At 43.5% G+C, this 12,226-nt stretch overlaps 1 protein-coding gene across 4 annotated transcripts in view; it reads left to right on the top strand.

Annotated features, from left to right (window-relative positions):
* Positions 1–12,226, top strand: part of LOC144941816 (thrombospondin type-1 domain-containing protein 7A-like) — a 233,921-nt gene that overhangs the window by 210,715 nt on the left and 10,980 nt on the right. For 3 of the 4 annotated variants that reach the window (XR_013639273.1, XM_078868287.1, XM_078868296.1), the window contains 3 exons: positions 7,972–8,148; positions 8,999–9,282; positions 11,125–11,395. Coding sequence is in view for 3 of the 4 variants with exons in the window: in XM_078868287.1 (XP_078724413.1) it covers positions 7,972–8,148; positions 8,999–9,282; positions 11,125–11,395 (732 nt within the window). In the remaining variant the exon portion in view is untranslated. The remainder of the gene's footprint in view (positions 1–7,971; positions 8,149–8,998; positions 9,283–11,124; positions 11,396–12,226) is intronic. The other variant, XM_078868309.1, reaches the window with a different exon arrangement.

Consider the following 12,226-nt stretch of genomic DNA (forward strand, 5'->3'; position numbering starts at 1 on the left):
AGACCAGCTTTGACCGCACGGTTGGGACATTTGAGAGTGAATTTCGAATCAAAATGAGTGTATCTGTTTGGCTAAGCTGAGTTGTTTGGGTACGAGAAGATGGAAAACAGAAAGTTATGAGATTTCTGCTCTTATTGGTGTTCTGCAGAAGATTTTGGGGAGCACTGCAAATAAAGGAAAATAAGGGCCTGTGGACGAGCTTAAGGTACAGGTGAAGGTGAAACCCTGCAATGTCTCACTCACGTCATGGCTGGAATGAGGGCCTTCACTAGAGGGAGCTATAAAGAGCCTCTCCTTGTGAGCTAATAAACAATTATATTATTCATACTCTTTGGTTCTTTCGGTAAAATCACGTAGGTATAAAATAAAATAAATTAAATCACGACGTTTCGGGCGCAACACAAGCATCCGTCATCAGGTGGGACAACCACAGCAAGAAACAATTGCTGAAGTGGGCAAAAGGGCTGCTGTAACAAGTGGCTATATAGGTAAGAGAAGGGGGAGGAGTCAGGGAGGAGAGATAGAGCGGGGGTTGTGGGTAGGGGGAGGGGATTAGGAAACGAGCAAGGGAATGCTGGGGGGGGGGGGTGGGGGGAAGTGGGCGGGGCTGGGAGTGGGAGGCTGACGTAACAAGAGATGCGGTTATTAGGGGGGTGTGGGGTAGGGGAAGTGCAGCACTGCAAGGAGGGATAAAGGGCGAGCATGGCAAAATGCGGGGGGGGGGGCGGCGGTGAGTGGGCGGGGCTGGGACTGGGAGGCTGAAGAAACTGGAGATGCGGATATGAAGGCAACACCATAAAGCAGCTACATCATGGGACCTCTTTTGCCAGTACCAAAATATACTAATAGGGTTTTTCCTTTTTTTGGCGTCATTTGGTCGAACACCATATGAGACGAGGCTCCAAAGAAAGCTGTCTCTGGTGTGGACCAATCAGTTTCAAAGACAATGTATAATTACCAGAGTATTGTTTTTTGTTTGCATTTGACTGCAAGTATTGTGGTTAATGTAAACATGATTCCTTGCAAAAGGTGTCAGTTTTGTTGCCAGAAAAAAGGGGGAAAACCCTATTAGTATACCATAAAGCAGTTAAGGTTTTACCTGGTTAATAACATCCTTCCAATGATTGCTTAATTTGTATCCATCGTCTCGGTTGAATTTATGTGTGTGTTTATATATCTGGATGGCTTCATGAACAAACCTTTGATCGTAGCCCGACGGTTTGCAGAGTACCTTGGTCTCTGAAAAAACAATATTATGAGAGCCCACCGCGTTATAGCAATGGCCAGCCACGGCAGATGTATTCGTTCTGCCATGTTTCAGATCTGACTTGTGCTCGCAAACACGGTCCGAGATATGTTGTTTCGTTTCCCCAATGTAACACCCCTACAGGTGCAACTTAGTTTGTAGACTCCAGGATATTGCATGTCAGGAATGACATCCTTCACAGATGGGATTAGATCACGGATTTTGTGTACTGTACTGAATCGGACTTGGATCTTGTGTTTGTTTAAGATTTTTGAAATCTTTTTGGTAACCCCTGCTATGTATGGTAACGTGATGGTTTTGATCGGCGTCTCAGGGGGTTGTTTCTCCATGGTTGGAGAAACAGCTTTGCGAATAATGCGGTCCGAGTACCCATTCATCTTGAGGGCCTGGTGTACGTGTTCCAGTTCACTGGCTAGGTGGTGTTGGTCAGAAATGCAGTGGGCCCTATGGTGTAGTGTTTTGATGAGGGAATTCTTCTGTGCCGGATGGTGGTGGGAATCAGGTATCAGATAGGAATTTGTGTGGGTGGCTTTCCTGTAGACAGTGTCCCAACGAGCCATCAAGTCTCTTCTCAAACAAAACATCCATGAATGGTAGCTTACCATCCTTCTCCACTTCCATGGTGAATTTGATGGATGGGTGTTATGAATTAATGTGGTTGAGAAATTGGTTCAATGCTGGCAGGCCATGTGGCCAAATGACGAAAGTGTCATCTACATATCTCTTCCACAAGGAAGGACGTAGGGTGGATGTCTGGATGGCATCTGTTTCAAATTTCTCCATGAAAACATTCGCTATCACTGGTGATAACGGGAAACCCATGGGGGTACCTTAATTTTGTTTGTAGAAAGTACCATTCCAGGTGAAGTAAGTGTTTGTAGCCATCTTGTTACAGCAGCCCTTTTGCCCACTTCAGCAATTGTTTCTTGCTGTGGTTGTCCCACCTGATGACGGACGCTTGTGTTGCGCCCAAAACGTCGTGATTTAATTTATTTTATACCTACATGACTTTACAGAAAGAACCAAAGAGTATGGATCCCTGCAGTCACGAAAACTTCAATTATATTATTCCAATTACTATAAATGTAAAGAGACATGAAGAATGGCTATTCTTCTGCCAGAGAGGGGGCAACAAACATGAGTGAGTGACTGTCAGATAATGCCATTTGATATCTCCAAAGCATGACACACTGAACACCTCTGAAGAATGATGCATGTCTTTATATAGTTTAATAAAGACAACATGCAGATATATTGTTGCTGCTGTTAACAGCAGATATGTTCACAGGAAGCTACGTGCACATTTTACCTATTCTCGTTTAGCACATTTACTCAAGATCCAATAATGAGGGTTTTAAATGATGATCCCTTGGACTTTCCAGTAAAACTCTACACTTCCAGGCCACCACTTACCTCAATAGTTTATTACTTATCTGCTTTAATTAAGGGTGCTTATTTCACCCGTAAACAAGATGCGACGTTTTGCTTGCTTGCTTGCGCGCTCTGGCATCAAAATAAATAAGCTTAAACGAATGCATGGTTAATTTCAGAAGAGTCAATACAAGGCCAAAGAACTATCAAGCCCAGCAATAAAGATAGGGCTACGCAGCGTGCACTTGCAACGTGTGGCGTATGTTAACGTGGTAATCGTCAGGTGCTCCCCGGAACAATAACTTAAAAATCGATAGCAGCCTGGCCCGAATGCCTGCTTGGGGACGTGACACTTCACAGAGAAATGGAGCGTGCAAGCAGTCGGGAGGGTGGATTTCTACGGATGGTTTGCAGGCTTATTGGAAATCAATTGAATTTTTAATTAACTTTTTTTTTTACATGCGTCTGCTACATGTTTTAGTGTAACTCGGGATTTAGCTGATATGTTAGCATTTAAAAGGACAACTTTCCTTTTAAAGAAAGTCTAGCCACACCTCAGCCAAACCTCGTTTGAAACTTTCATTGCAGTTGACATGATGTGCATAATACCTTGAATGCATTGCTTTGTTACAAAAACCCTGACGCCTGCTGTATATTTGGAGTTTGCATGTTCTCCCCACGTACATTTTTCTCCGGGTCCTCCGGCTTTTCCCTCCACATTTAGAAACATGCGTTTATAGAATTTGGCTGATATAAGTTTCCACATAAGCCACTTCATTGGGCTATCATTTATAGCCATGTGACTTCTGAAAAGAGCTATATAGCTCAGTGGGCCTTATCTAATAAAAGAAAAAAATTGTTTAGTTTAACTCTTTTCATGTCCCAAGAGCCATCACATTTTTGTCAATTCGATTTTGATGGAAATACGTCAGAAGTGAGACAAGTCTTATCTTGTGTTAAAATGATTTTGGACAGCAATTTTACTCTGCAATGATGGTTCAAATGCACTTGGCTGTCTCAATTAATCAACAATTTGATAAAAGATTATATGAAATAATTACATTCGGTGGGATCCTGTGGGGAGGCTGAGTACTGTCGACATCCTGATTGTAATTTTGTTTGACTTGCTGCTCAAACAGGGGACCTGATTTGCATGAGACATCAATAATGTCCACTCCACCCAGATTCTACTCGTCAAGTTAATTAGCAGCATGTAATTAATGAAAATAATTACATAACACCAGTTTGTATGTGCGCGTGTGTGATAACGACCTGTATTGACTTGGCATTGATCTTAATGAGCTTGGAGCAAACCATTGTCACATGTTGTCGTCAATGTGCATGTCATAACATTACAAAAGTCACGAATGTAATCAGCATTTAATTACATATCTATGAGAGCTGCGATATTTTATTATTTCATTAAACAATCACTCTACCGATTATTGGTTCGTTTATGCCATGAATCGAAAAATACGAAAATTGTTGGGATAAACAAAGTCACTTCTGTTCCTATGTGGAGCTGTGGATGGAAGACGATGGGCATGGTTTGGTGACGTCATGATCCTTGTCATCCGGGGCGTGGCTTGTAGGGGTTTCCCACCTTTGGGGTGAAGGATGTGGGGGGCGTCCACAATTTTTTATTAGGCACAAGTGATCGACTTTAAAAAAATTACAATGCATCAAGAATCATCGAATAGTTTTGAATGTTTTCCACGGTATAATGCAGCACTGGCTTCACAAAGAGGTGTACGTTATTATCAACCCACATTCGTAGCACTAATACGTATGTAAGTCTGAACACTTGTTATCTTGCACTTCTACGAGTCCAGTTCATCACATATGCACGCTGATCACACAGTGTAGGCTCTTGTTTCATGTCTGTTGCAAAACTGGCTCGGACTCGAGGATGGATCTCAAAACAGGTGCCGGTAACTGGTTGAAGGTCTTTTGTTGATCCGAGACCAGCAACAGTTTACATCCAGAGTGTGTAAATACAGGAGAACGTTTTTTTATTAACCATTTTGTAAGGGACCAAAATCGCAGATCCTGTTTTCCCTGAATTCCGATTTATCCGTAAAAAAAATTGTTACTGATAATTGGAAAAATGTGGCCACTCTTGATAGATCTTGCAGACTCACCGACTTGTGCAGATGATAGAAATTGTGGGTGAAGGGGTGACAGAGAAGATGAATTCCTTCCCGTACGTGTAATGTTTGTTATTTACAAAAACAAGTATACGTATTAAATCAATGTTGTTGAATGACCACATTGGTTGCAATAGGTCTCACTGTCACATAGTTTGACGTGTTAAATACGGATGATCATGACTTTAACGCATTTTGAGAGACTCCATTCACTAGTAACCTTGGCCTCAGTCCATGAGAAAATTCAGACTCCGGGGGGAGTCGGTAGAATCTTCCAGCAGTACGCCAACATGGATTCTAACGGTGGATCTGTCTCGCTTTTAAATGTTCGACTTAATATATTGGATTGAGAAGAGGAGCACCCCGATCTTTACATTATTGCTTTAAAGCTTGAATGTAGTTATCCCACTTATGATTACAATTGATAATACAATTATGCAAATTCTTATTTTGTCAAATATTATTCGTAATTTGACTTGTTTTGGCGTAAGAAATGTAATTCCTGCCCATTTGGTCGCATTAGGTTGCCCATTAGTTTCCTTACACACGTTTTACAAGCAGAGTAATTTGGCGTAATCAAGGTAATGATTCGAAATTAACAGTAACATCTTAAGTTTTGTGAGTAAAAAAGAATCTGTACTTTTCATATGACAAAAATCACATTTAATTTACAACCAAATGACAGTAACAAAATACTTTGACATGATAAATTGGACAATTAAATACCGTTTGCTAAATTCACTCGCTTTTTTTTTATTGCAGCCTTTACACCTTATACATGTCTTTGAGAAGCAGTCATTGTTGCAGGTGACAAGCATTAAACTTGAGTGTGTATCCATTAGGCCGGTAACGATACATCAATTTAACACGGACATTGACGCCACAGGCACCGCTGGTAACCCAAGTGGGGTTGTCCGGGTAGTGGAGCCGCTTGCTGAGCGCATCTTCTCTGAAGCCATCACCCCCGCGCTGCTGTGGGCAACCTCAGGAGTTGAATATTGGTTCTACTGGAGGAGTTGAATATTCACCATTAGAATATTTTAGTATTCACTCTCCGGGAGTGAACGTTCAGTCTCCAGTAGTTGAATATTGGTTCCTCTGGAGGAGCGGAATGTTCCAATTTCAGGAGTAGCATATGGGCTCCACTGGAGGAGTTGAACATGATAAATCCCATATTAATTCATCGATTTGTTAATTAAAATCTATTCTTACATGAAAGAAACACTCAATATATCATGCTGTTGAGAATCGACTATCCATAATGTGATGAAAACTATATGCTAATGTTATATTTAGGCTAAACGAGCAAATACATGTGAGATGGAAATAAACTATTACAAATACAAAGTAAAGAAATTAGACAATAAAACAATTAATTTGTCTCATTGAGTTGCAGCCCACAGTCACAGAAAAGCTGGGGGGTAAATCATGATATCCCTCATCTCCAAGCCTCTCTTGTGTCAACGCAAGGTTAAGCCATGAACATTCCCCATAAGGCAATTCCAGAGGTGGGACAAAGTCATTGTTATGCAAGTCCAAGTCGAGTCGCAAGTCATCAAATTCATGACTCGAGTCTGACTCGAGTCCAAGTCACATGACTCGAGTCCACATCTCATAGGTGGGACAAAGTCATTGTTATGCAAGTCCAAGTCGAGTCGCAAGTCATCAAATTCATGACTCGAGTCTGACTCGAGTCCAAGTCACATGACTCGAGTCCACACCTCTGGGCAATTCACACGTGTATATATATTTTCAAATATGCATATTCAAAGGCAAAAACCTTTTTTGCAGATATTTGTCAAATGTACACATCCATCTTAGAGGCAAAAGTTAATTATTTTTCCGTGCTGTCTTTGAGCATAATGTTTTATAGTGCAAACTTTAATCATAAAAAAGTAATTTCCCAAAGTGTGGGAAATTCATTAAAAGAACCGGAGTCACTTGTGTTCTACAGAACATGGACAATTAAAAAGCGAACAACCTCTGTCTGCTGCTAGTGTGGAGCTGCCTTTGGTGATAGCGGGCAATGGACCTGGCTATTATTGAAGGAACTTTTAATTTCAACACTCTCCATAACATCATGGGACCTCATTTGCCAGTACCAAAATATGATAACAGGTTTTCCCCCTTTTTTCTGGTAACAAAACAGGTGTTAAGATGTTAAAACACCAAACTGAAACCTTTTACAAGGAATCATGTCTGCCTTAACCACAATGCTTGTGGTCAGAATGCAAACAAAAACATACTCTGATAATATATGCATTGTCCTTAAAACTGATTGGTCCACACCATTAACAGCTTTCAGAGTATGTGTTTTGTTTGCAGAGTATGTTTTTTGTTTGCATTATAACCACAAGTATTGTGGTTAATGCAGACACGATTCCTTGTAAAAGGTTTCAGTTTGGTGTTTTAACATCTTAACACCTGTTTTGTTGCCAGAAAAAAAGTGGAAAAACCTATTATCACTCTCCAAAATATCTATAAATGGTTAACGCATCGCTCTACCCGCCTGCATGTCTGTCACAGAGGGTCACGATAACTCTCACAGAGATTATTCAATATGAACACAACTTTTGCTGCTTATCGAAAACTGGCAAAAAAAATTTCAAAGGAATACCCAACAATTGGAAACAAACCCAGAGCTTACAGGCAAAGTGTGGATCTTCGCTCTCTGATGATATATACCTGTGACATCATTTTACAACATCTCATGCAATGCGATGCCATCTTACTATGCGGCTTCAAACGTTACGTTTGTTTCCCGCTCACTCAGACAAAGATCCCCCCATATATCTCTTGACGATAGGAGCAACTGCTGTTAGCGAACACCTATGAAGGCCGGCATGGCACGCGAGGGGGTGGGTGGTGATGTTTACAAACCACACCAAGTACTTATATGAGGCTGAGTCGACCTAGGGGAGGCCCAGGACCAGTCAAGATAATCGTCACTGGTGTCAGCCGTGAGCGGGAATTGAACCCAAGCTGCCGGGTTCGTAGAGCAATGCGCTAACTACAACGTTACCGTTCCCCTATCACTTACTAAATACATCTCAGGACAAGCGCATGTTGGAAAGCGTTACGGAATCCTTGCACCTACATGAATTTTCTCCCCAGTTTAATTGCACCGTTGTCCCCCCCCACCCCGGCTGCTCCACGGCGCGCGTATCACGTGCTTCTCCGTCCCAGGAGACTGCCGCCTGGGCAAGTGGTCCGACTGGAGCGTGTGTCAGCTGATGTGCGCCACGGGCAGCAACGTGGGGCTGCGTGGCGTGCAGGCGCGCTCGCGCGTCGCCCTCGGAGCTGCGGTGCCGGAGAGCCGTGCCGCCTGCCCGGCGCAGCTCTGGGAGTCGCGCCCGTGCGACGGTGAGTCGGCCTCCTCTTTTCATGCCGCGTGGTCCGGCTTCTGTCGTCGCGACGATTAAGCTTTGTTAACGCGCAATATTGGCAATAATTTTCCACCCAAATTAAAAAAACGACACGTGAGTTTCCTCCGAGACGCCAAGTAGGTCCAGGTATTCACGTGGAGGATCATTTCCAGATTTCCTTGGTTTCGGTGATGCAGATGATTAAAAATACCGATGTGTTCAGTCGTTTACTTGTTCTGCGGTTTGGAATTGTGTGTAAGCGATTCAGCTGTGCAAGGTGTTCATTTCTGCTTGAGGTGGCATGAGGGTATAGAGTTGATTATTTCGCATTCTCTCCTGAACTTGAGCATTGTCACTTGGAACGAAGACGTGCTCTTAATATTCACTGGCTCACTCACATTCCGTGATTCACGGAGGCAACATCGTCCCCAGGGTGGTCACTGTTGGCACCTTCCGGCGATCGCTCTTCTCTGACTCGCATTGCTCAGCCGTAGTTCTGCAGCTGTGCTGCCGAGCACCGAGCAGAGGTGCTCAATCATTTTCAAACCTCGGCAGTGTACACTGGCCTAGGGAATTGAACCTCTGACCTCCCACTCAAAGCAGACACTCTAACCATAAGGCATTGGCTTACTCCGGTGATGGTCATATGTTTTGGTATTGATTTTTCCATAGTTCTGGTAATGCTGCAATGCTGTGATAGCAGCTGTGGGACTAAAGCAATTTGTAGCGGTGTGCCGTTCATTTTTCAAAAAGATAGCACGTACAGCGCCGTTTAATTTTTAATGGCAGGACGGGGAGTCGTTACAATGCAAGAGTTACATACATTGCTTCGTGGTGCTTGCAAACAGATGGAAAGTGCTTTCAATACCAGTGGAGGTCAGGGCCTTGGCGAGGGACGGAGAGAGAGGTCTGGTGTGCCCGCTCGGATGGCATCAATGTGACCGGTATGATCGTGATTATTGTTACTGTGTTCTTACAAACCCCATTCCAGAGCATGACGTTTAAATTGCATTCAACCCTTAACACGCCCTTCTCCGTATTAAACACAGGTGGTTGTCTCGCTTCATCCGAGCCGCCCAGGATGAGATCTTGCCAGCCACCCTGCCCGAAACCCAACTCATTCTGTACACAGGTGGGGAGACCGCAGTTGATGTTTAGATGACACGTTCATCATCTTTATCTATAAAAAATAAAAATCATCGTTCATCCTTTTACACGGTGCCAGAATTTGTGAGATGAGATCAGTTGAACCATTCGCAGAGCCTCAGCCACTCCTGGTGATGAGGCTTGTCAAAGCACAATGTTCAATATAATAATGCCAAGTGGAGTGTGGGAGGGATGGGCTTGATTCTACGGTATATTTTAACTGAACTACTGCGAGAGACAACTCGGCCACTGGAAAACATTGTGGTAGGCAGAGATAAGCGCCGAATAACATCGTTTTTGGATGTCCATACTTAATTAGGAAAACAATTAGGCCACCACATGTTTGTCAATATCTTTCTGTGTGATCTTGTTCGGGTTTGTTTGTTTGAAAAAAACCTGCCGAGCATTTTTGCAATGCTAAATCGGGAAGGACGAATGGGGCATTTATTTAAGGTTTGCTTGAGCAAGTCAGATTTGGCCAAATCACGAGCACCTTTTTAAATCCTTTATATTAAGTTCACTTGCTTGCTTACTCGCGCTTACGACCGTGCAAATCTTTCGGTCGTTTTTTAACCCACTTCCCGTGATCCAATCGAGCTGACATTTTGCACACAGACTCGTTGTGCGTGACAATTTATTTTCGTGAAATTTTTTTTCCAAAATGTTCCACTTTTAGGACTTTTTTTTTCATATTTAATTTAAAATACCAATGTGATAAAAATGAAACTCTTACTCAAGAAAAACAGAAATGAATAATAAAATAAAACCGATGCCACGCATATAAAAGATTTATAGTGAAAAACTTTGTTTTTACGGGTTAATTTTTTCTTATAATGCACTCTGTGTAAGTGAGGCTGTCAATAATGGTGCCAGACGTGGTTGTGCATGTCTCTGATCCAGCAATTTACAGGCAGGAGTTAGTGGATCGAATAGATTTGTGAAACTCCAGAACTATCTTGGCTCTGAGGTGGATAGGAATGTGTTCATGCTAACCTTCAAGCGTTATTCAATTATATGGATGGATTGTCTCCAAGTGCATTGATATCTTCCCACACAAAGGAAAACACTCAATTAAATTAAATTGGCCAAACATCCCAGTGCAGGAGCCTACTGAAAAATAGTGTTGAGATGTATTGAGGCTTTTCTAGATTAATGTATTACATTATTATACCTATCATTATTATTACTGCATACGTTATAGCAATTGTTTGTATCTTGTGGTTGTATCTTGTGTTAATCGGGTCATTATCCAAAGTTTCACTCCACGTGCTGGGAGTTCTTACAAGAAATCAGTTCTTGAATTGAATTCATGAATTCACATGGAATTATTCAGTCACTGGAGCGAAACATTGGCCATCATGCTGAACAACCCAAAACCCCATCGGGAGAGAGCTATCTATCTATCTATCCATCTATAACTAATATAAACTAAACTACAAAATGAAACTATTTTTTTTTACCAGGTAAGGCCCACTGAACTATATAGCTCTTTTTGAGAAGCGACCAGACCACAAATGATAGCTCAACAAAGTGGCTTGTCACGTGGAAATTTATAGCAGCCAAATACTCTAAATGCGTGTTTCTAAATGTGGAGGGAAAAACCAGAGTACCGGGAGAAAAATCCACGCGGCCACAGGGAGAGAGACATGCAAACTCCAAAGCTACAGCAGGCGTCAGGGTCGGTATCGACCCCACGACCTCCTGTACACCAGGCGAGGTAGTTAACATCTTGCTACCATGGCAAAGCTATGTAATATGATTATAAGTGCATTGAATAAGTACAAACTGACGGTCGTCATTGTCGTCGTTCTCTGCTGTGCGTGAGCAGGCGGGGACGTGCGAGTGTGCGCGGGGGTTCTCACGAGCGAGTGCGCTGGGCGGGACGGCGGTGCGGTGCGAGCGCGTTACCCTGACAGCTGGCGCCGGTAGTGGCGGCAGCGGCAGTGGAGGCGGCGGCGGCGGCGGCGGCGGTGGCGGTGGTGAGCACAGGGCGGACGTCGTGGCCGGTCATGGTGCTGGCCGGAGCCGGCCCGACGCGAACGGCGACACGAGGCTCGGCGATGTTCTCCGCACATGGTCCATGCAGCCCTACGGCCCTGGTACGCGCACAACAGTTGTGGCTAATTGCCGAGCGCGGGCTGTCACCGCAGAGCACCGCCCGTGCGTGTTATCTCGTGTGGCCTGGAATATTTGCAGATGCAGAAGCGTGTGCGAGGTTTGCCACCATCCTGCAATGTGTTTCAATGAGAAGTGGGAAGAATGACTATTTTCAAAAAGTCTAAATTGCCACGCTTTCATCACGAGCCTATGAAGAAGAGATATTACCCATCACATCGTCCGTAATGTATTTTTCCGTGACGGCCGTGTTCATGACGAATGTGTTGAGATTCTTGTTTATGCGTGCTCTGTCCACCACTGCCAAGGCAGTTTCTCCAAAAAAAACATGTTTTCGTCTTAAGTTCAGCAACTTACCATTTGACAAAGTGTATTTACTCCTCTGTCATGGCCTCGACTGGCTTCGTGTGCTGTGATTTACATGTTGCTCTATTACAGTTGCATCCCGACCATAATTGTAATTGGATGAGAGTCATCATGTGTCACTGATTAGGTAGTGGATATGCTTCCATTAAACCTGCACAGGCAAGTAAGCGACCCTGCTACCCATGACCTTCAGGTCCCTTCTAATACAGAAGGGTCCCTGGTTGGGGTTATAAGGTGGTTATTGCGGCTGGCTGGGACAATGTCTAGTCAGGTGAACAAATTGCCAGACAGATCAACAGCTGCACTGGAGAAACAGATGGCAGAGGGGTGCCTTGAGCACCAATGTCATACCGCAACAGAGGGCTTGTACTGGCTCCAATAATAAAATGACCTTTACAGCATTCCGGACTGGAGAAGCGCACTACTGGGTGTAGCTTTGCACACTGAAA

Source organism: Lampetra fluviatilis, chromosome 2 (assembly GCF_964198595.1).
Source record: "Lampetra fluviatilis chromosome 2, kcLamFluv1.1, whole genome shotgun sequence".
Classification (NCBI taxonomy): Eukaryota; Metazoa; Chordata; class Hyperoartia; order Petromyzontiformes; family Petromyzontidae; genus Lampetra; species Lampetra fluviatilis.